This window comes from Bufo gargarizans, chromosome 1, assembly GCF_014858855.1.
Source record: "Bufo gargarizans isolate SCDJY-AF-19 chromosome 1, ASM1485885v1, whole genome shotgun sequence".
Lineage (NCBI taxonomy): Eukaryota > Metazoa > Chordata > Amphibia > Anura > Bufonidae > Bufo > Bufo gargarizans.
This window is the reverse complement of record NC_058080.1, coordinates 8,342,307-8,367,538: the sequence shown is the minus strand read 5'-3', so window position 1 is coordinate 8,367,538 and position 25,232 is coordinate 8,342,307. Positions and strand designations below refer to the sequence as shown.

At 47.5% G+C, this 25,232-nt stretch overlaps 1 protein-coding gene across 2 annotated transcripts in view; it reads right to left on the bottom strand.

Annotated features, from left to right (window-relative positions):
- The window catches only part of RPIA (ribose 5-phosphate isomerase A), a 69,990-nt gene that overhangs the window by 18,450 nt on the left and 26,308 nt on the right, over window positions 1–25,232 (bottom strand). For both annotated transcript variants that reach the window (XM_044294374.1, XM_044294383.1), the window contains exons 2-8: window positions 19,815–19,949; window positions 8,835–8,895; window positions 7,425–7,480; window positions 4,026–4,085; window positions 3,015–3,079; window positions 2,595–2,663; window positions 587–728 (exon numbers count right to left, since the gene is read on the bottom strand). In XM_044294374.1, coding sequence (XP_044150309.1) covers window positions 587–728; window positions 2,595–2,663; window positions 3,015–3,079; window positions 4,026–4,085; window positions 7,425–7,480; window positions 8,835–8,895; window positions 19,815–19,907 — 546 coding nt within the window. In that variant the 5' untranslated portion in view covers window positions 19,908–19,949. The remainder of the gene's footprint in view (window positions 1–586; window positions 729–2,594; window positions 2,664–3,014; window positions 3,080–4,025; window positions 4,086–7,424; window positions 7,481–8,834; window positions 8,896–19,814; window positions 19,950–25,232) is intronic.

The following is a 25,232-nucleotide window of genomic DNA, read 5'->3' as shown; positions in this document are numbered from 1 at the left end:
TGCTTACTAGAACTGTATTGGAGCTGTATAACTTCATAAGGAGTGAGCTCCCCCTAGTGGTGACTGCAGGCAGCTAAAATTCTATGGTAGTGTTAACAGAGCCCAATAAAGTTGTACTGTGAAGTTAACTGGAACAGGATTTTGCGCCTAAAAAAAAAACACTTTACGGTAGTTTTTCACAGTACCAAAAGTTTGACTAATGTAGTAATAAAAATATTCAGAAATAGTAGATGGAGGAGCAGTCAGATGGACTCGCGCATTGCAGGGACAGACCAATGATTTCAATATCAATTGTGTAATGCTCTCTCTCTCCAGCGGGAGTGCTGCAGGAGAACTGAACACCTGCCGCCAGATTCTCAAGACAATCACAGCAGATTGCTGTGCATTCCTGCAGCAGGACAACCTTTTAATAAAACAAATTGGACATCTACTTAAAATATTTTGTGTCTGTAGTATGGTCATCTTCATCCGGAGCTGGATAGACAAGGTGTGCGAGTGGGTGGGGAAATGGGGGTAGACAACAATTTCTTTCAGAACAACTAAATAAACATGGGAATTTCTGGTGCATTTATGGATTGTAACTTACAGCTTTGCTGACGGCCATCCGCAGTTCGGCCACACCACCAAACCTTTGCTGGATGGTTTTGGTCACTGGAACGTAAGCCATCGGGAACACTTCTATAGGGATCCCCTTCTTCCACTGGTCTCCAAAGTTCTTAGAATCCTTCCTGGTTGGTTACAGAGAAGATACATAAATCATGGTAAATGCTGAAGGAAATCAATGAAGTCAATGAAATAGATGGAAATTCTGCCCATTATGGACACCCCTTTTTAATACTAAAGATGATGACCGGGTGTCCTGCAACGCCAACACAGTAGGCCAAATCAATAGGCTCTCATAACGAACAGATATGTTGGGTCCTCCAGATGTTCTCTGCTCTGGCTGAAGGACTCGAATGGGAGACTCCTTTCTCCTTCCTAAACCAAATACTAATTTGTAACAATATCCCCACCATTAAAGACCTCACAAGAGGTTGTCATTAACCTTACAGTACCAGTGTGGAAAATATGCTAGTTATATAGGAATATCTTCACTGTCCCTATAAATGGCTTAATCACTCTTACCATGCTACAATCTGAGAAACACTGAGCAGTTACCAGTGAAATCGGCCACATATCAAATATATGGGGGTCAGACACCCAGCACCACCATCGATCAGCTTTCCTCAGAAACATAAGGGCTCGTTCACACAGCACAATTGGCGTGCATGCCGTCTGCCTCCCACTGTTTTCAACAGGATGTGGTGCTGCAGTTCTAGGGTCAGAGTTTTGCAGTCGTGACCATGCCATGTTCCTCCTTGGAGAGGTGTGCGGACAGATCTAAACTTAAGGCCAGCCTAGGTGTCTGCTGGTAGTCTTTGCTCCAAACAGCTGATTGGTGGTGGAGTTGGACCGCCACCAATATAATATAGAGAATAGGTCATCAGTATCTAAAAAGTGAAAAACTCCTTTAAAAGAAGATGAGAAACCAAGGACATATTATGGAGGATTATTTTATTTTATGAGTGAAGACCCTTATCCAGGATTTTACAAGTGATCAACTATCCTGAGGATCAGCCATCAATGTCTGATTGGTGAGGTCCGAACCCCTGCCGATCAACTGCCCTGAAGTGAAGGGGAGCAGCTCTATAGTGACTAGCTACATCCGGGAGCTACTCAGTAGAGAGGTGGAGTGTTGGACCTCTATCAATCAGATACTGATGGTTAATCCTGAGGAATAGTAAAAGAGTGGACAACCCCTTTAAAGTTTAGGCAAGTTCAGTGAATCCAGAATGCCGCTGCCTTCACTAGCTCTCATGTATCACACCAGCTTCTTTCCTGTGCCGCTTTAATCTGACACGACCTGTGCAATCTCTTCTCCCTTGCATTGACACAGATATGGATGCTGCCCGTGTGTCAGAGCTCTCATCCCCTCTCACATTCTGCCGGGCGCCCACTTCCTTCTCTCTGCACTGATGCTAACCAGTGGTCTCTCCTCTTGGGTGCTTTCTTCCCTCTTCAATGCTCTACTCTGCTTTGAACAATGTTTCCCCTTTTCTTTTGGTATCTCAAATATCAAAATACAGAGGTAAAATGCAGATGAGGTCATCTCCAGGCCAACAGCAGCTGAGAGAAGTGTGCAATCAGATCTATGTCAGAAGCAGCAGCAGCAGCACAACCAGCTACGTGCAGGAGCTGCACAAACTGTACAGCAGAAAATGGTAGTACGTTTCTAATGATGACCATTTAGAGAGTTGCTCGATTTTGTAGAAAGGAAGCAAATATACAATAAAGCAAATTCAGTGCAAACCAATTAAAAAATTATCATAAAGGTGGAGATTTACTTAAGACAGCCCAGGCCCTTTTTATCTGATACAGCAAACAAAACTCCCTAAATATACACAGATTTAAAAGATTTCATCTGCCTACATCCACCACTAGAGGGAGCTTACTGCACACTATATTATCCGATCAATGTACAACATCATAGAGCACTCCGTCTGGTGGTCTCTATAAACACCCGCCTCTTGCAGTCCATAACTCCATTTTCTTACCTGTAATCAGCAATTACAATAAAGGATTTGGCACAACCGGCTACTATCTTCTCTTGGGCCAAACATCCCCTGAAACAAAGGAAAAATAGCTTAGACATAAAATTGTAAAATGTTTTTGGGACACAAGAGATAAAAACTACATGGGATTGAGCGGGAAACTCGGCCCTTAAACTGTTTTTTATGACATGCCCCCTTCTAAAAATATTTGCACTTGCCCCCATTGATTAACACGTCCTACTGAAGATAATGACTGACCTGATGCAATTACCCCAGGGTGGGGGATGTGGGCAACAGATTTTAGGTATTCTAACATACATTTCGTTTAGAAATCACCAGTCTCCATTCACACACTTCTAGAATATTGTAATAAAACGTTACTAAGTTAAGTTGCCTCTGGTACAAATTAAGAATCCACTTTACCCTCCGCCTTTGATGAGGTTGAGTTCAGAATCCACTTCATCGGCACCATCAATAGCAACATCAAGCTGCATAGAAGACATATCATTAATATTACAGGTCTGTACACTCCACTGGAAACAGATAACTTATAGTAGCTTGGCATTATTATAGAGATCAAAATTCCCTTTCTTCTTACTAAATAGCCGGGGAATGAAATGGTAAATTTCTGGCTGCCTGCAGCTGCCACTAGAGGGAGCTCACTGCATACAGATTTATACATCTCCCACTGAAGATCTCCACTATTAAGGACAGTCCAGGAGCAGTTATGAATTTAAGCCTTGGACCTCATGTACATTGCAGAGAGGCCATATGGCAGCACATGTAGTCTGGCAGGGCTCTGCAATATGGAGAGACAGGCTTTGAGAGGATATGGTGCCTTACAGAGGTAATGTATTATACACAATGGTACTATACACGATGCCTCACATGGATTTCCATGGAAAAAATGCTCAAGGGAGTGGTACCAGGTTCTCTCCAGCTGTCTACAGATGGGTCTCTGGTTTGGCAGAGTTTATTTGCATGTATTAGCGTTATTACATCTACACCAACCATTATTTTCTGGAGTAACGCTAGCGTTACAAATTACAGATTGCATTTAACAAATGACCACTAGATGGCAGTGTTGACTGACAAATCGTGAATGAGGAGCTACTTGAATTTTAGACATTTAAGAATAGAGATAAATCTTTTATTCAATGATTTTATTGCATGGGGGGTGGGGGGGGGGGGGTCACTCAATCTATGCCTCCCAAAAAGAATTAAAAAGTGCAAAACATGAACCTAGCCTAAAATCTACTAAACTCAATCTGCTGTATTACTAAATTGGTCTCAGCTAAAATTACCTGAAATTATAGATTATCGCATAGTTTTAGAGACAAGTCCCAGGAATTAAAACCATTATAGCATCATAATAAAGACACTTCCGCAAAAGCAGGGGGCAGCATTTGTGTTAGGGGTCTATTGTGATCTTACCTCCGGGTGTCTCTCCAGGTCAGTAAGGGTTAATCCATTCTGCAGGATCAGCTGCCTCGCCTGTGAAATTAATTAAAGACGTATGACCGCTTTCTAGAGGACACATGACCGCTCAGGATCTAGGCAATGAAGGGGGGGGGGGGGGGGGGGCAGAAAAGTTTTACATGGGGCAAGATATAAGCAGAAGAGATAGTGGAATATCGGTCACATGGCAGGAGGACAGCCACAGCACAATGTGTATGGGAATTAGTCAGGGACAAGGGCTGGGGAACATTTTGTGCAGCATAAAGGCGTTTTCAGGACCAAAAAGCAGCGTCTGGTATTGCAGCTTACAGTCATTCATATACAGCCACAATGCCAGTCAACCCGTGAACAGAGATGGTGCCGCTTTTGGAAAAAAAACAGGTCCTTTTCTTCGGATTATGGATACCCCTTTAAGGTGTAGCTCCAGCTAACTATAAAGATATCACAGTGCCCATGGATCATCCTTCGGCTGCTTTCAGACAAGTGTACACTCCGGACTCGGAGCTCGAGTATAAGGCTACTTTCACACTAGCAGCAGGACGGATCCGACAAGCTGTTCACCCTGTCAGATTAATCCTGCCGCTATTTCGCCGTGCCGCCAGACTGCCGCTCCATCCCCATTCACTCTAATGAGCACGGGCGGGGGGGGGGGGGGGGTAGCTCTGGCGCAGCACAGCAGTGCACGGTGAGAGGCTACCAGACTAAAAGTACTGCATGTCCGACTTTTTAGTCCGGCGGCCTCTCAGCATGCTGTGCCGGAGCGCCGCCCCAGTCCCCATTATGGTCAATGGGGATGGAGCGGCAGTCCGAAATAGCGGCAGGATGGATACGACGGGGTGAACAGCTTGTCGGATCTGTCCTGCCGCTAGTGTGAAAGTACCCTAAGACAACTCCCATCCTGACCTCCCAGCACTGCCGGGGTCACATATCATTATATTGATTTATGATGCTATGTAACCCCGAGAGGTCTGGAATGTATTGGATAACACCGACATAATGCTGTCAGTGTTATCCAATACATTCCAGAACTGTAATGGTTACATAGCATCATAAATCAATATAATGCTATGTGACCCCGGCAGTGCTGGAAGTTCAGGACGGGAGCAGTCTTCTAATCGCGCTCCTCCGAGTCCAGAGTGTGCAACACGCTCGTCTGAAAGAGCCTTAGATGTAGTCAAACTTTCCCCACTCAGTTACTCATGCCCCAGACTCCTTTTGTCTTGGAACCGGATGTAGGTGTCCGACAGTGATCACTACCAGCCATGGGAAACTTCTTAATCTTTTTAAGACAGTCACTGCACTTCTTCCTGGGTCAGACAGGCCACTCTGCATTTCATCTGACGCTTCAGTTTCCCCCATGAATACAGTGGAAAATAAATGTAATAAATGTACTTTTTCCCCAGATAACCTCTCTACAACTCCTCCCTCATCACTCTTTAAAGGGTGTCTGTGTTGTTTGGTAAGGTGTTGTTGGTTTGGTCATTTAACTTCCCCTATTTATTACTGCTTACCCCTTCTAGGTGGGCGGTTTATAGCTTCAGTTTCTGCACTCTGGGCTAGCTGGTTGTTGGTTCTCGGTTGAGCTCCTGGCGCTGCCTTTGCTCCACGTGAAGTTAAGAGTCGTCTTTCCTATTTGTATTTTGTTTGTTGTATTCCCCTGTCTATTGTATCCAGGCCTGAGGGAGAATCCAGTTCATTCTTCTGGTGGAGGAATAGGTTGTCTCAAGTCCTGTCACTATACCAGGGACCTACAGGTTGTGTTAGGGCTCTAGGTTTCTGTGTATGAACTTTCCTACCATCAAGGTCAGTTCATACTGATAGGTAGTCACGACTTGGATTAGGGTTGTTCTAGGAGGTGACCTTCTCCTTTACCCTAGTTTCCAGGCCTCGTTCCTTTCCCCTTCCCTCCTGTGCTCAGTGTGGAGTTTTCCACCCACACCGCATCAGTGACAGAATCACAGGATGCCATTCTGCATTGTACTTGCGAAATGGAAGGAGGATGTGCTGTGGTTCTGTCTGCTAAGAGTCTGCAGACATAAGCCGCTGATATACTGTGAAAGGGACAGTATAAGATGATAGGGGGAGAATAGGAGATCTATTTGGGAGTTTTGAGTCTATCAGTTTGATCAGGGAAAGAGAGTGAGGGAGTGAGAGTCTGGTCACCATCAAAGGTATTTGCTGGCAGGCTAGTGTCAGCTCAGCTTATGGCAACTTACAGACTCCTGCAAAAACAGCCATTTTATTTAAGTTTCATAGGCTTAAAGGGGTTGTCTCACTTCAGCAAATGGCTTTTATTATGAACCAGTTTCTATATACAGTTTGTAACTGGGCATCACAGTGCGTTATAACCACACTCTTCCCATAGCCTCCCTCTCAAACAGTAAGAACACCCTCATCATTCCTTTCTCCGTTATTGTGTATAGATGGCGAGGCAGGGTCGTAGCTATAGGAGGTGCAGAGCCAGTGGTCACATAAGGGGTCATATGCCTAAAGGGGGCCAAAGGCCTCTCTGCCGCAAAAGGATTATAAACGACGCCTGGAAGATGGAGGCCAGGTTACAGATTTTGCATTGGAATTTGGAAGCTTCAAATTACATCTCTACAAAAGGTGACCTCAGAGAACAGGCAGAGGGAGAAGGTCTCATAGGGCACCATAGCAATACTTCGAATAGGGCAGGGGGGCCCATAACGTTTTCCAATACTGTGTGCGTCAAACACTCCCAGCCAATGTGGAATGCAAAGCACAAATCCCCAGATTTTAGACAAATTTTCATTTTTTTTAGTGAAAAAAAATGTTCATGAAAAAAGTTGCCTTTTACCCTTTTAGGTCAGAAAAAGTGGAGCAGTTGCTTCATAAATACGGTGCTCGTACTGACCACTGGCAGAAATACACAGATCTGTATCAACGCCTGCTGCTTACTCTTACACAGTAGATAATAAAACTGTGCCTTCAGCAACCACTAGGGGGAGCTCAGTAGAAATAGGAATTTCTACAGCAGGCATTGCTATCCATGGAAGCTGACAAAACCTTTGCCTTGAGCTCCCCCTAGTGGTGGCTGAAATTCCTGCATTTTCTATCTCAGGAAAAAAGAATTGTTCGGCACCGTTCTCCTTTCTCTTACGACTCTAGTGCCAAAGGAAATCAATACAGCTGGCAGCCTAGGACATGGGCAAGAATTTTTTTTTTCCTTTTTTGCATCTCTTTAGGTATTACAATATCTCTGTAGGTTCTACCCTGGTCTGTAGACCCCCAATTCTACATGGAGAAGGGTCACCTCACGTGGAGATTAAGGTGTCATGCTGAATTAGATGTTAGGAATGGATGACTTGGTGCAAATGGTGTCATGTAGGAGAAAGAAATCTTAGAAGTGCTTACCTGGAAGGAGGTGGGGACGCAGAACACATGGAGGTTCTCTTTTTTCACTCGCTCCGCTAAAAATGAAAAAAAAAAAAAAAAAGGGTTTTAGGGAGATGTTTCTATGAAGTGACATGCTAGATCTAGTCCTCTTCTAACCCGTACTCCAATCATGTCTGCAGGCTGTGAAGGCCAGGGGGTGCAGGTTCCCAGCAGCTGGGGAGAAGTAGTGCTGCCCGTGGTCTCATTCAGGTGGGCACATTGTATTCGTGTTTAAACAGGCTACCCAGTCTTAGAAAAACATTGCTATTTTGTTCCAAAAACAGCACCACACATCTCCATGGGTTGTGTCCGGTATTGCAGCTTGGCTCTACGGGGATAAACGTGGATGAGCTGCAGTACCAGACATAACCTAGAGACAGATGTGGTGCTGTTTCTGGAAGAACGCATACAAGTTTTTCTAATCATGTACAACCCATTTGACTGTCCAAATGTTTTATGGACATTCCTGGGTGGATCAAGGCTTAAAAGGTGGTGTTCACCCCAGGGACCTTTTCTACAGACCTGAGCAAGGTCAGACCAGTGGTGGAAATCACTTATCTGAAGCGCGCTGCTGGGTTCCAGGTCCATTATTCCCCCCCCCCCCCTTTCCCCTCTCCATATCAACATCCATTTTGACACAGGTAATGTGGCCAATGCAGCCAATGACTGCCCGCAGCGGTTAAGTGCATGATGTTACTGGGTCACATGATGCACGGATGACGTAGCTATAGGGGGTGCAGAGGTAACAGTCGCTACCGGGCCCAGGAGCCTGAGGGGCCCAAAAGACCCTTGTGCTGCATAAGAAGACACTGGTATTATGGAAAAAGTGCATACTGTCAAGTTACACCTCTGACTGTAAGGAAGGGGTTAGGTCAAGAATTTGGTATGGGGGGGGGGGGGGGGGGGTGCCATTAAAATTTTTGCCTCAGGCAGTGTGAAGGCTATGTGCTTCCCTGTCCCTGGCCACTAAGCACCGAGTTATTCAATAAAATGCAATTACATAATGCCACCAGCTGTCTTTTTTTTCTCCATATTTTCTGTCCACCTCTGTAAAATCACTGAGGTGGTCACACATGCTCAGTTCCAACAGACAGTCAAATCTACAGTTAGAAGCTGTGACTGTTACAGGAAGGAGAGCTGCAGCAGAATAGACAGACCTCCAGAGCTGTTATAGGGAGAGAAGTGCAGCAGGAAGAACATGCCCCCCAGAGCTGTAATAGGGAGATAGCTGCAGCAGAAAGGACACCCTTCGGAGCTGCCATCTTGAAATTAAGGTAGCATAGCAATGGGAGCAACGCCCCACAAATAGAAGTACAAATGTCGAGTTGTCTGCTAGATATAACACAGATAAGCTGCTAGAATAAGGACCTTAACTGCAATCAAACTCACCTAACCGGTTCACTGCGTGGACAATGGTTGAGCCACTCCCAATGCCGAGCACCTGATTATTCTGCAGAGAAAAAGAATACAGATTATAATTAGTGTTGAGTGAATCGAAGTATCTGAAGTGGACTTCCATCAGAATTTCAGGAAAAAATGTGATCAATCACGAAGCAGAATTTCCCCTTCCCGAATTTTCTTCGTAGTAACAAACCAATTTTTCCTAAAATAGTGGCTGAAAATAATAAAATAATACTCACCTCCTCCACTCTGCGAGCAAATGGATCAGGTTTTGTTTCTTTTTTTAACCCCTGAAAGGCTTCTGAGAGGTTAAATGACGGGGGGCCGCGATCGCCCTCCCCATCATTGCATCTGCTCCATACAATGGAAAAGCGATTCATGATGAAGTAATTCGTAACAAATCGAATTTCTTGTCGAAGTTCGGTGAAGCTGCCGAACTGAATTTCTCATCCTTCGTTTATCTTTAATTATTTAATTTATCAAACTAAACGAATCTATCAAAATGTAATTTATCAAACTGGTGTTCATCTCTAATTATAATCCACCCAATTAAGAGCATAGGAACCATTGTGAAGTCTGCATTCCCATGAGAGGTCTAAAGGCCCCTTTACGCGGGATGACAAATCGGGGCAAATAGGGTTTGTGCCCATCAATGCCCTGTATAAAGCTGCTGTCGATCACCCAGTGAACGAAGAAACACTCGTCCATCAGATCAAAGTCAGAAACAATCTGTATAGGAACGAACAATGGCAGAAGCACATATGCTGCAATATATATATATATATATATATATATATATATACATACACACACACACACACACACACACACACTTCCTGCCTTCCTTCAACTGCCACCAGGGGGAGCATATTGTTTATATACTGAACTAAATAATCAAGCAGTATGCAGTAAGGTTCTGGGCTCCCTCTAGTGGCATCTTCAGGCACTGTCAGCCCACGTAAAGAGGTTTTACAGAGGCTCCATTAGCATGATCGACCCTATTAAACCAGAAAGTTTTTTCTATGCTTAGAAACTGATACACATCACTGATTTCATATATTGTGCATAGAGCAGAAATGTGTATATTAGCTTTCTAAGTATATTCCAATGTGGTAAGGCTACAGTAAAGCAGTTTTCACATCAGCGCTTTACATTGCTGTTCTTCTACTCTGTTATAGGAGCAAAAGAATGAAAACAACCGAAATGCGAGATTCGGAACTTAACTGAACGGACGGACTCCATTAACTAGAATAGGATTCGTTAAAACCGATGCACAGGATCCGTTTTTGTTTTTCTCAGTTTTTCTGACGGATCAGAAGAAAGTAAAATGAAATGGGAGAGGTGAACTCTCTCTAAGGGCCCTATTACACCTACAGATGGAGCATTTCTCTGCTCGCTAGCGGAGGAGAGCGCTGCGGTTACATGCAGCAATCTCCTCCTCAGTATGGAGAGGAGTGATCGCTATGCCATCATTCTTCTCCATACTGAATCGTTGTTTGTCGGCAGCAGATCGTGATCACACGGCACAGATTTTTAAAGGGGTTCTGCATTTTATTTTATTTTTTTTAAACTGATGATCTATCCTCTGGATAAATCATCAGCATCTGATCGGCGGGGGTCCGACACCCGGGACCCATTCTGCTCAGCTGCTTGAGAAGGCAGCGGCGCTGGCAGTAGCGCCGCGGCCTTCTCGCTGTTTACAGCAGACCCAGTGACGTCACGACTAGTATCAATGGCCTGGGCGGAGCTAAGCTCCATTCAAGTGAACAGAGCTTAGCCCCGCCCAGGTCGTGACATCACTGGGCCTGCGGTAAACAGCGAGAATGCCAAGGCACTACTGCCAGCGCCGCTGCCTTCTCAAACAGCTGATCGGCGGGGGTCCCGGGAGTCGGACCCCCGCCGATCAGATGCTGATGAACTATGCAGAGGATAGATCAGCTTTAAAAAAAATAAAATAAAAAACTGCAGAACCCCTTTAAACATGTTGAAAGACTCCAATTGCCTGATGAACGAGCTCGTTCTTTCGGTAATCTGTGCCAGTATTACACTGCCAGATCATCGCCCACTAGCATTAATACGAGCGCTCGTTAGCGATGATCTGTAGATGTTAGGACACCGCTTTGCCCTCAGCATCTTGAGCCCTGTCAATCAATGGGAAGGGGGAGTATGCAGAGCACAGGGGTTATTGCAAAGCAGTGCTCAAAGGATTCAGACCAGCCCTCTGGTGCTCCAACCTGGCCATCTGCATATGAACCAGAACAGATCTCTGCATCGGTTTAGCATACAGACAAAAGAAAGGTATCATTTTAACCAGCATCATGAGCCCTACCAGGCTGTATGTCTGGTTTAATAGGGTTGATCACGCGGACAAAGCCTCTTTAGATCTTCCATCTTGCCACAGAACCCTGATACCGAAATAACCAAAATTGGGTTAAGTGGCAGAGAACAGTGCTATTCTTAAAAACAAATAAAATTGCAAGAGATAAGTAAAAGCAGGACAATATCAGCTTGTGTTTGGCTGCCAGGGGCGGCACCATTGTCAGGGTGGTAATTCTTATACATACAGAACATGTGACGATTGCCAACCTGCAGCCTTTGTGTTATCTGCCAACACTGCCAGGTCACCGGTGCGTTACATAACCGCGCTCACTCCCTTGGTACACGTCACACAAAATCAGTTCCATGAAGGTCCACCATTCAACACCTTCACTTCAGGTCTCACATTCTGTGCAGATTCATTTCCCATTATTAGCCTTTAGTGACCGAGAGTCAGTGTCCCTGGTACAAAGCTACAAATCCACTGCAGCGTTAAAGGGGTTGTACCACCGCACAATTTACATTTCTTCTCGCAGAAAACGTCATATTTTAGCCATTAAATACCTGCTATGGCGACAGAAAACGAGCACTGACCGCGCATGCTCTGCCATCGGATAGCAGCTGTGGTAACACCAGGGGGGTGGCCATCCTCGGGGTCAAAAGGTGAATAGTTTTTTAACTAGTTTTAATAGTTATTTATTGCTAAAAATGCTTAAAATACTATTTTCTGCAAAATGAAATAAGTTCTATGGTGACACCTTTAATTGGTTAAATCCTGTCTGTCTGAAACCGCCACTAGAGGGAGCTTAGGAGCTCACTGCATACAGCAGGCTCCCCCTGGTGGTGACTGAAGGAAGGCAGGGCTGCATCAATGGAAGGGAACCCGTCGGGTGTGAGCTGCAGGCAGCATGTTATAGAGCAGGAGGAGCTGAGCAGATAGTTTATGGGGAAAATATGGGATTACACTTACCGGTAATCATTTTTCCTTGAGCCTATGACAGCACCCATGGATAGCATCCGCCCCCTTCCTCAGGACAGGAAACAGGAAGCACAGCCTCTTCAAAAGGGAGGTACAACCCCCATCATGCCAGTCCTATTCCAAGAACTAAGGAGACAAAACACTACACCACAAATCCACAACAGAACAAATGCTCATCTCTGTGTGCAAACACACGTATACATCTCTCTATATATTCTAAAATTCTTTCTTTTTTTTTTTTTGTAAGGGAGGGAATTAGGCGGGTGCTGTCATAGGCTCAAGGAAAAATGATTACCGGTAAGTGTAATCCCATATTTCCCCCCTCGCCTATGACAGCACCCATGGATATCTAGGCGAGATCAACCTAGGGTGGGACAACTGCTTGGAGGACTTTACGCCCAAATCCCAAACCCTCCTGTGAAGGAAGCTGCAGCCTATAGTGCTTAAAGAAGGTATGAGCAGAACTCCAAGTAGCTGCTCTGCAAATCTGGTCAATAGAAGCGGAAGCTCTTTCTGCCCAGGATGTAGACACTGCTCTTGTTGAGCTTGCTCCAAACCCGGCAGGAGGAGGAACCCCTTTAGAGGAATATGCCAGATAGATGGCTTGTTTTATATACCTGGCTATGGACAGAGGAAGCAGGGGAGCCCTTCTTCTGTCCCTGAAAGGAAACTACCAGCTTAGAGGACAACCTCCATTCCTGAGTGGCCAAAAGGTATTGGATTAGACACATTCTAACATCGAGCCAATGAAATTCCCTTTCCTTCTGATTCTTGGGTGAGGAACAGAAGGAAGGTGAAACTATATCCTGAGACCGATGAAAGGATGATGAAACCTTTGGAAGGAAGGCAGGGTCAGGAGATAGAATAACCCTATCTTCTAAGATATTGAGATACGGTTTTTCGATAGAGATGGCCGAAATCTCACTCACTCTTCTAGCGGAAGTAATGGCTAGCAAGAAAACTAATTTAAAGGTCAAGATTTTAATAGAGATGTCCTCAATGGGCTCAAAGGGATCTCCGGTTAAGGCAGACAGGACTAGGTTCAAATCCCAGGGGGGAACTCTGGATTTCTGGACGGGAGCGAGTCTAGAAATTGCAACTACAAATCTCTTAATCCAGGGGTGGTCTGCTAACTTATACTCAAAGAGAGCACTTAAGGCAGAGATATGGACCTTTAAAGTACTGGACATCAGCTTTTTATTCCAGCCTTCCTGGAGGAAGCTCAGGACTAGAGGTAACTCCGGGGGATCCAAGACATTAACTGGCCTGTTTGCAAATCGAAGGAAGGCCCTCCAAACTCTCAAATAGATTTTTGAGGTAACAGGTTTTCTGCTGGATAAAAGGGTGTCTATCACCTCCCCGGAAAGACCCTTCATCTCTAGGATCTGCCTCTCAACAGCCAGGCTGTCAAGTGCAGGCTCTCCAACTGTGGATGAAGTAATGGTCCCTGAACTAGTAGTCCCGGGAAGACGGGAAGTACCCAGGGGTCTGCTACCGACATCCTCCTTAGCCAGGAAAACCAGACCCTCCTGGGCCAAAAGGGGGCTATAGTAATTACTAGGGCCTTCTCCTCCCGAATCTTCTTCAGGACTCTCGGGAGTAGCTTTATAGGAGGGAAGGCGTACAGGAGGCCTACTCTCCATGACTGCGCCAAAGCGTCCACTGCCGTGGGCCGTTCTAGTGGGGATAGAGAGTAGAACCTTTTCACTTTTCTGTTTCCCCTTGTGGCAAAGAGATCCACCACGGGAGACCCCAGAGAGCCACGATGTCGTTGAAGACCTGTTGATCTAGGGACCATTCCCCCTGCCGAACACAATGCCTGCTCAGAAAGTCTGCCTTCACATTCCCCTTTCCCTTTAAGTGTACCGCCCTGATCGATGGAAGGAAATCCTCTGCTATCTCGAAAATCTCCCTGGTGAGAGACATTAGATCTGGCGATCTCGTCCCCCCCTGACGATTGATATAGGCTACTGCCGTCATGTTGTCGGAGTAGATTAAGACGTTTCTGCCTTTTAAAAGGTGGAGGCACTTCTTCAAGGCCATGAGGATCGCCAGGAGTTCCTTGAAGTTGTGAGATCTGGGAACTATCTCCTGATCCCACTGTCCTTGCAGAAGTAGAGATTCTGTGTGAGCTCCCCACCCCCAAGGACTTGCGTCTGTAGTCAGAGAGAGGGGATCCTGCCTTGACCAAGGGACTCCTCTCTGAAGGTTGGAAGGTTCTGTCCACCACTCTAAATCTTTTATTGTACGAGTTGAAAGGTAGAAGAGGGAATCCAAGGATAGGGGATCTTTGTCCCAAACTCCCAGGATCTGCAGCTGAAGTGACCTCGAGTGGAAGTGGGCCCATTCCACCCCCGGGATTGCGGCCGTCATTAGGCCCAGAACTGACATAGCCTCTCGTAGAGAGATGGAACGGCGAGTCACAATGTCCTGAACCCTGGAGACTAGCAGAAAAACCTTCTGTGTCGGGAGAAAACACATCTGCTTCTGGGAGTCCAGGAGCAGCCCCAGAAAGGTGCATATCTGGCTTGGTACGAGATTGGATTTCTGGAGATTTAACTCCCAACCCAACTTTACCAGCACCTCCCTGACCCAGGCAATTCCCTCGGATAATTGTCCCGGTGTCTGAGAGAGAAGGAGGTAATCGTCTAGATAGGGAATGACAATCAGATCCCTCTCCCTCAGATGAGCCATCATCTCTGCTACAATCTTCGTGAAAAGCCTGGGTGCCTGAGACAACCCAAACGGCAGGGCCCGAAACTGTACGTGTAGGAGTCTGTCCGGGAACTGAACTGCTACTCTCAGGTACTTCTGGTGACTGGGATGGATTGGGACGTGGTAATAAGCGTCCCTGAGGTCCAGGGTCGCCATGTAGCAGCCCAGGAATAAATTCGGAATTATGGAACTGATAGTCTCCATACGAAACCTCTCGTACACCAGATATTTGTTGAGCAGCTTCAGATTTATTATGGTTCGGAAGGTGCCATTCGGCTTCTTTACAAGAAAAAGAGTCGAATAATAGCCCCTCTCCCTCTCTTGAGCTGGAACCTCCTGCAGGACCCTCTTCTTTAGTAAATCTGCGATAGTCCGTCAAAACGAACCTTTCTGGAGGAGTTCTCAGGAAGTTCAGGCAATAGCCCTGTGAAATGATTGAGAGGATCCAGGGGCTGTTTGAGATCTTCCGCCATTGATCTGCGAAGAGGGAGAGACGACCTCCAACCGGGCATCTGGCGTCATTGCGGAGGCTTCTTAGAGGCCTCTCCACCTGAAAAAAGAAACCCTTTGCTCCTTTTGGGCGCATTACCAGACTGCCTGGGAGTTTCTCTTCTCTTAAAGTTAAATCTGGCCGACTGAGAACGAAAGGGCTTCTTAGGAGGCTGCTGATGAATAGAAGGGAAACCCTTTTTTCTGTCAGAGGCCTTTTCCAGCAGATCATCCAACGTGGGCCCGAAGAGAAATTCACTCTGACAGGGAATAGCACATAATTTCGCCTTCGACCCTGCATCCCCCTTCCAGTCTTTTAGCCAAATCGCCCGACGGGCGGAATTTGAAAGAGCTGCGGCTCTTGCCGACAGCTTCAGGGAGTCCACTGAGGCATCCGCTAAGAAGTCAATGGCACTGTACAGAGTTGGGAATGACGAGAGGAGTTGTTCCATGGGCGCTCCTTTCTTCATCTGCTCCTCCATCTCCTTCATCCAGACCTTTAAGGACCTGGCCACAGAAGTGGCGGCTATAGCGGGCCTAAAAGAACCAGCCGTCGCCTCCCAGTTCTTTTTTAAATAGACCTCTGCTCTTCTGTCCATAGCATCTTTTAGAGTTCCCGCGTCTTCAAACGGGAGGGCTGCTCTCTTAGAGATTTTTGCTACCGGAGCATCCAACTTTGGGGCTCTATCGCAATCAGCAGAGGCTTTGTCCTCAAAGGGATACTTCCTTTTTAGGGCAGAAGGCACGAAAAATTTTCTGTCCGGCCTGCTCCAGTCATTCTTAATAACCGAAGTTATGTTCTCGTGCACATCAAAACATTTCAATCTTCTGGGACCTAGGCCCTCAAACATGGAATCCCTCATAGACTGGGGTTCTGCTTGATCATCAAGCCCCATAGTTGCCCTGACAATCCCGACTAGAGCATTAATGTTCTCTGGCAGGAACAAGGGTCTCCCCGCCAGCTGCTCGTCCTGCGAATGATCCGAGGATGGAAGTTCTCCCTCCTCCTCTAACCCGGATAACAGCTCCTGATCGCTCGAAGCGGGAATAGAGACCGCGGCGGAAGTACTAGGGCGATCTTCAAGCAGATTACTCAAGGATTCTCTGTTTCTCTGACTTCATCCTTGATAATCTTCTTTAGGCTTGATAAGAGAGAGGGGGCCTCATCCTCCAATAATTTGCCTACGCAGGCCTGACATGCAGGTTTGCCCCAACCGGACGGTAGCTTCCTCTTGCAAATAGCACAGCCCCGCTCCTTGGACCTTGACCCCCTTCTCTCTTTAGAAGTCTAAACACATAAAGCAAAGACAACCATCAGGTACTGAGATAAATGGAAAATGCAGGGCATTCGCCCCTCTTACCCCCACCGGTACCGAGGATTCGTTGGTGGTTTCAGTGGGTTCCGCGCGCTGTGTGGGCTCCATTTTCTGCCAGTGGCTGTCATCCATGGAGTTCACTGCAGGCCAAAACACCAGCCTGCAGTGAGAGCTGGCTGGTTTTTGAACTTGCCGGGCGCGCGCCGGCACCCTCCCCTTCCGGTCCAAGGCCCGCCTCCTCCCACTGCCAAAAGCCGGAGGCCAAGATCCGGCGCCGACTGATGACGTCAGCGCCGGTCTGACCTACCCGGAAGTATGCGCGCCGCGGTCACGCGAACGCCAGCGGCAGCCGAACATACGGCACGGCCGCAGAGGTTCGCCAAGCCGGGGACACCGAAGCAGCCCCGACGGGGGAGTGACCGGACGAGAGGGAATCCAAAGGGGCCAGACTTCAGCAGCGGCTTCCGAGGAAGACTTAGGCCCTCCTCCCACGGGTATCAACCAAGGGGCTCCCGCAGCTCTGCTCTTTAACCGCTGTGCATCCACCCTGTCCCTTAGGACAGGAAACAGAACTGGCATGATGGGGGTTGTACCTCCCTTTTGAAGAGGCTGTGCTTCCTGTTTCCTGTCCTGAGGAAGGGGGCGGATGCTATCCATGGGTGCTGTCATAGGCGAGGGGGGAAAATTCAGTAAAACTTGTATGTCATACAATTAAATTCCTGCTCATTCTGGGCTTTGAAGTCCAGGAGGCGGTCCTATCAGTGATTGACAGGCTTCCCTTTATGACTGTGTATACAGAGAGAGCTGTCAATCACTGATAGGACCGCCTCCTGGACTCCAAAGCCCAGATTGAGCAAGAATCAATAAAATACAACTTACACAAAATCTTTTCCCATAAATCTCTATAATCAATCTGCTCAGCTCCTCCTGTCTGTAGATTGCACTGCATTCCCTGGCGACAGGTTCCCTTTAAAGGGGTTTTCTCAGTCCCATCCTGAGAATAGGCCATCATTAGTAATGGAGTGGACTGCCCCTTTAAAGAGGTCCTGTCCCCTCTCCTGACATGCCTGTCTTAGTAGCTACTTGCATCCCCCATGTAATTACACGTCCGGGGACTCAGTTCTTAGGTCTGTGTTATGCCTGTATTATTACTGCTATAAGTTATAAGTGATTTGCTAGCAGTTTGGTCCAGATGGCTGTTACCAGTTAGGGGTGTGTCCTGCACAGTCTGATACTATCCAATCAGTGATGCCAGTGTCAGACTATGCAGGGACACCCCCCCAACTGGTAACGCCCATCTGGACCGAACTGCTAGCAATTTATTCATAACTTCTAGCAGGAATAATAGCACAACAGAGTGATAAGAATAGATGCTGCAGAACGGGTATTACAAGGGGGATGCAGGTAGCTACTAGAACAGACCTGTCAGGAGAGGGGACGCGTCCTCTTAGGGCTTATCTACTCTCCGACCTGAGTAATGTGTCGCTCTATGGCTCCTCACTTTTCTTCCATATCACAGCGTCTGATAAAACAGCAGGAAGTCAAGAAGTCTAACAGCAAGAACGATCCTGATAAATGGCCCAGAGTTTGAGGCTGATGAATCAGCGGGCACACATGGGCACACCTAACCGGCTTACTGAGGGGGGAGGGGGCACTTTCAGAAATACATGTATAAAAAACAGGAGGATTAATTGGGGATCAGTACTTTAACTATGTAGTTATAAGAGGTGTTTAGGAAAGGCTCGAACAGGGCACGTAGGAATACGGAGGGCTTGCCTTAAAGGGTTTCTCCAAGATTTTACAAGTGATTAATCCATCAATGTCTGATCAATGGGGGTGGTCTGTCACCCTGTGCCCCCTACCAATCAGCTGCGCAGCCCCAGAACTGCATGGCTCCGTCCACGGTGTAGTGGAGGGGTGCCCTCATTGACTTCAGTGGGAGCATGACTGCAGTAACCAGCTCTGTCCACTCCACAATGGATGGCACCGTGTAGTTCCAGTGCCGGAGCTGCTGCAGAACATCTGGTTGTCGGGGGTGCAGGGTTTCAGACCCCCGCCGATCTGATTGGACAACCCCTTTAAACATCTGTCGACATGTCACAGTAGGTCCTTGGGGGGGGGGGGGGCGGGGGTTTCAGCACCTGAAGACCCCCACAATATAGCTCACTGTAGTCAATGGGGGACATCCATCTAAAAATCTGGAGATCTCCAGGTCAACCACCCCATAGACAGATCCCCCTTCGCCTACAGCTCCCCATGGTCTAGGGCTGGCATCCTCAACCTGCGGCCCTCCAGCTGTTGTAAAACTACAACTCCCACAATGCCCTGCTGTAGGCTGATACCTGTAGGCTGTTCGGGCATGCTGGGAGTTGTAGTTTTGCAACAGCTGGAGGGCCGCAGTTTGAGGATGCCTGGTCTAGGGGGTCAGCAATTTCCGTCACTCCAGCTGTTGTGAAACCACAATTCCAAGCAGGTGTTCCGTTATATTTCCCTACCTCGTGAGATTTCCCTACCCTCGTCACTTCCAGCGTGAGGTGTGCCGCGCCGCGCAGGCGCACAACGACGGGGTAGAGAAATTTCACTGCAGAGTTAGCTGGACACACCAACCGACACTGCGCATGCGCTGGGAGCCTCACCAGGGCTTGGGGTAGGGAAAAATGACGGGCCAGTGCGCAGACGCGGTGATCGGATGGATGTTCTCAGTTGGACACCGACCGACACTGCACATGCGCTGGGAGCCTCACCAGTGGTTAGGGTAGGGAAAAAGCACTGGCCCGTAATTTTTCCCTACCCTAACCGCTGGTGAGGCTCCCGGCGCATGCACAGTGTCGGCCGGTGTCCAGCTAACTCTGCTGTGAAGTTTCCCTACCCAGTCGTTGTGCGCCTGCGCGGCGCTGCACACCTCCTCACGTCATGTCCGGTGCGGCCGGAAGTGACAAGGGTAGGGAAATCTCACGAGGTAGGGAAATATAACGGAACACAGGAGGCTCTATTCACTTTTATGGAAGCTCCAAGAACAGCTGAGCCGGAGTGCATGCTGGGAGTTGTAGTTTCACAACAGCCGGCACGCTGGAGGTTGCCGATTCCTGGTCTACACTGCTCAGACCAGACTACGGCAAGCAATGACCCTTAGACACAAGCAGAACTCCATACCTTGACATGATTGTCCACGGCCGCACATCCTGCCAGTCTCTTGGCCTCCTCGGTCATCCTGCAGATTGTAGTGAGCAGCCGGCGGTGGAGCATGCAGAGTCCACAATACGAGGATCAGGTGTGGAGGGATCGGACCTGCCCGGGAGACAGAACAGAGTCATGGGGCCTGCAGAAAACTCTGGCATTACTTCTGCCTCATCAGCCGCCCGGTCACAAGGCGACGCACACATCGCAAACACCACAGCAGGCATCACACGGGCATAGGAAGAGGTGAGGGGCTCCATTGTAAGCATTAAAAGGCCTTGGGATAGGTCATCAATCTCAGGTCAGAGGGCTCTGACTCTTGTCCTCCCCCTCTCCCTCAAAATCAGTTGTTTGGAGGGGCTGCAGCCTCCATCAGTCACCACCAGCAGGTCGGCTACTGTAGGACTGGCATGAATGGGATGAAGCTGCAATACCCTACAGCGCTGCTAGTAAGCAGACGGCGGCCAGGTAAAGTACTGATGTGCATAATGCAGAGGGTGCGGCGAGGTGGACCCCCACCAATCTGATATTGAGGACCTCTCCCGAGGCTAGGTCATTAGTATCCTGAACCCTTTTAAAATAAGCCCCACCTGGTGCTGGGTAACACTACCTCCCCTCTAACCACCTGGGCCAGGAAGATGCCCTCGCAAACCACCTCCCTAAATCTCCTCATTGACCCTCGTTAGTTCATTTTAGGTCCCATGTAGAGAGGATCACTGTACACATTTTTACCACGTAAGGCCTCATTCACACAAGCGTGCGGATTGGCTCCGGATGCAGTTCAGTGAAACTCGCACCATTTTGCAAGCAAGGTTCCAGTCAGTTTTGTCTGCGATTGAGTTCAGTTGTTCAGTGTTCTCGGCGCGGCTGCGATGCGTTCTGATGCGTTTTTCACTGAAGCCCCATTCACTTCTATGGGGCCAGAGCTGCATGAAAAACGCAGAATATAGATCATGCTGCGTTTTTCACGCAACGCAGAATTGATCGCATTGTTTTCATCCAGCGGTGCATGGATATGGTTACATACTCAATTGCAGCCAATGATAGAGGTGACGTGCTGCTTGTTGCCATGTCACTGCTGAAGCCAATCATTGGCTGCAGCAGAGAATGTGAACAGACCCATGTATCACCGGATGAAAATAAATAAAACATAGGGAACAGAAGATGGAGACACCAGAGGCAGTGTGGAGAGTCTGCACAGCAAGCCACAGGCCTCTTTCCATCTGTCACCTGTGTTGCCGGGTCCTGATGCGGAGGTTGCAGGGACGTCATCATGACCTCTGGCGGCTGCTCTACTCCTAGCTTCCTGAAGCCTAGGAGGCTAAATGGCAGCAAACGCAGCCTTGATTGCGCCCCCATCATGAGAAGTGAGGTGGCACCCTAGACGGGCGCCTACCCCTTGTCCCATCACAGAGTATGAATCCTTAGCTTAATGGGGCAGGCTGCAGGCACTTGGTAAAATGACATAACTGGAGAGGAGCCATCACCTCTCTAGCATCTCCGTTTTATTAACTACTCGCATTCACCATGTAGTAAAGTTTCTGGAGCATCTATTCTTATAACTCTTGGCAATCCTCAATTATTCCTTCTAGAAGTTTATGAATGAATTGCTAGCAGTCTGCAATAGTGGGAGTGTGTCCCTGTGCAGTCTAACATAATCCAAACATAGATGCTCCAGAATTGGGGGATGCAAGTAGTTACTAAAACAGACCAGACCTGTCGGGAGAGGGGACGGCTCCTCTAACTTTCTATCTGAGGCAGAACCGCTATTTCAGTCACTTTCTACATTGTTACACCAACACATTGTTTCCTCTACAGAGTGTTACAAATAGTTTCAAAACTTCCTCAACATTAGTAGAGATGAAGCTGCTCCACCGTGCACTTAAAGGGCTGCTCCACCGTGCACTTAAAGGGCTGCTCCACCGTGCACTTAAAGGGCTGCTCCACCGTGCACTTAAAGGGCTGCTCCACCGTCTTGCAGAATTCTAGAAACAACTATTTTTCCGTTCCACATAGACATGACGGCCTGCTTTTTTCTTTAGGACAAGTATCTAACTTCATCCTGGGTTATCCAAAAGTTTGATCCTGATGCCCTATCCCAAGGATAGGTTGTTATTACGGCGCGGTCGTGCGCATGTAGCCTAACCATTACATAACATAAAACTTACAGCTCTGGAATAGTGCAGATTGAAAAAGGTTCAGAATAGGACATAGTGCTGGGACAATCGCTGGTCAGGTGAACAGTTATATGTATAGGATTTCCATGTCTGATCACATCTGCTGCGGTTCCTCAATCCTTACCAGATCTCTGCACCACATCAGCGGATGGAATTACACTCTGAAGGCCGGGTAATGCAGGGAGTGCAGACCTGCTCAGTCACTGACGGATTTGGGCTACTCATAACGGTGTCATCCAAGTGCCTTCTCTCTTTAACCCCTGTACAGGGATCTGGTCTCCACTACAGGGGAACCACCAGGCCAAATACATCATGGAGTATTCTCTGCTTAGAAGACTGATAACCCAAGCAGGTAAAAAGACACAAGTGCATTGCACCAAAGGGGATAGGAAGTATCGTAGGTCAGGGCAGTCAAAGTTCGTTCAATCCGGTAAACAGGCCAAGGTCAGGGTGGGCAGAGCAAGTGCAACACAGTGAACTGTCAGCAAACTAACACCTTTGCAGGGGTTAGGACCCTTTCTGTCCAGGGACCTTCCCATAGGGGAAGTTGCCTTAAAACACCCAAGCCCTGTAAGAGGTCAGGGGGTATGTGCGCACCCTAGCAGGCAGAAGATGAAGAGGCCTAACTGGCAAAAGACTGAGAACCTTGACGGCCATGCACCCCAGGAGGATAAAGAGGCTGGCGCGGACAGACCACTAGCATGCCGTTATTGTTTGAGGGGCGAGTATTCCAGTGACCATGCGCGCCAGGAGAGTAGAGACGCTAGCGGGCATGGACCACCAGTATAACCGGCTGCATCCAAGGCCTCAGGCACACGACCGTAGTTCTGGTCCACATCCGAGCCGCAGTTTTTGCGGCTCGGATGCGGACCCATTCACTTCAACGGGGCCGCAAAAGATGCGGACAGCATCCGTTGCTCCGTTCCGTAGCCCCGCAAAAAAAAAAAATAAAAAATAGAACATGTCCTATTCTTGTCAGTTTTGCGGACAAGAATAGGAATTTCTACAATGGGCCGCCCGTTCCGTAAAAAACGGAACGGTCGTGGCCTAATTCTGATCCATTTCTCCTGTCATGTCTGGCTGTGAGATAGCTACATACACGGACCTCACAGAGAACAAGTCAGTGTCTCACCCTCTTTGGCTCAGCTCAAATGTTGCTTGTAAAGTGGTTCTCCGCTTTAGACAATCCCTTCGTTATCAGATCACCATTGTGAGACCCTTCTAACAAAAAGGATACCATTACTAAGACCTCATCTGACAAGTGAGGAAACCTGGCAGCTGGCCTAAAAGTACCCTGTAGCGCCACCAAAGGGGAAATGAAGTATTACACAAAGGCGTGTTCCAGGACTTTACCAATGATGACCTATCTTTAATGTCCGATTGGTCCAAAACCTCGCGTCCCTACCAATCAGCTGTTCTGCAGTAGTTCTGGCGCCAGAACTACATTGCTTCATCCATTGTGTAGTGGACAGAGTTGGTGGCCCACGAGGGCCTATTAGTTGGATCTCCACTGGTCAGATATTCGACCCCTATACGATTATTGGTTTGCAGACCTCTATGAACACCTACCAGCATTTACTGAAAATTAATATAAGCGCAGGTTGTATATTATCAGATACCGGGAAATAGCCTTCCATTTCTGCAGACTGAATTTAGCGATGTTGTCAACCCTAGATCTGTTCCATCAAGAACAAATTTTCATCCATGTGCTGCCCGGGCTTCACAAGGATGACACATAGATTAATAGTAGTGGTACTTTTCACACCAGAACATGTCCTATATTGGTCCATGTTTCATGGTCTCCAAGTCCATGTTCCACTGTAGACAATGAGGCCCATGTCCTACACGGATCTCACTGCCAATTACTGGCCTAAGTGGTGGCTTTCTTCAGACGGGGACTGGCTGAGCGTCCAGGAAGTGCAGAGCAGGGTGGATCAAAGCAGCGGCGGGTGGATTGATTAGGGAGAGTTAAGATCTTTTATTTTTTAAGCCACCCTGCGCTGGGTTGTACACAAATCCATACCTTCCAACTTTTTGGACAGTCAAAGAGGGACACTCATGGTTCATTGTGTGATGGATCCATTTTTCCTGCCGATTTATACACTTCAATACATTTCTTTATACACAATGTGCAAAAATAATCAGAATTTAGAAACTTCATCAAATAATGAAATAATCTACAAGACGGGCTCGAATATAGGAAGAGGAACCAGGCAAACACTTTCTGGGTCAACACTGTGAATGGAATAATGCAAATCTATACCTCAGATCAAAAAGAGGGACCTTTAAAAGAGCAAAGAGGGGCAGAGGAACTTGGGTCCAAAATAGGGGCTGTTCCTTCAAAAGAGGAAGGTCTGAAAATCTCATAGGACCTCGGATGCAAAAACATCTTTTGCGGCCCCATTGAAATGAATGGGTCCGCACCTGTTCTGCAAAATTGCGGAACAGATGCGGACCCAGAAATACTGACGTGAATGGAGCGAGTACTTGTAATTACACCACGCTGAGGCTACAGGCGAGACGACGAGTAGTGTAATGAAGAGGAAGCAGCGCTCGCATGGAGCAGCTGATCGTCCCAGGTGTTGGACCCCCACCAGTCAGGTATTGATGGCCTACTCTGAGCACAGGTCATCAATATAAAACCACTGCACGACCCCTTTAATCATTATTTATTCATTTTAATAAAAATAAAAAATAAAAGAATTCCAATAAATATCCACCTTCCTTTCCCACTTTATCTGAATTCTACAGCGGATAAAGTGGAACAGGTGCTTCAAACATATGGCGCTGATTCTGACCACCGTATTTAGGTTACATTCAGAAATCTCCTGCCTCCCTTCTATTACAAAGCTGCCTGTCTGCAGCCACCACTAGGGGGAGCTCAGTGCATAGGGGTTTATAGCTCCCCTAGTGATGGCTGCATGGAAATACAGAGTTCTCACACCGTAAGCAAAAGAAAGAACTCAGCGCCGCCCCCCATCGCTGAAGGTTCGCCACTGCCTCGCTGGGAACCCCCTTTAATAGGAGGTAAGACACAATGCAGAGCGCAGAGGCCCCCTTTAATCCAGAATGTAGGAATACAGCATTTGTAAATGGGGTTTTCTAATCTCAGACAATCCCTTGAAATTAAGGCTACTTTCACACTGGCATTTTGGCTTTCCGCTTGTGAGATCCGTTCAGGGCTCTCACACACGGTCCAACACGGATCAGTTTGGCC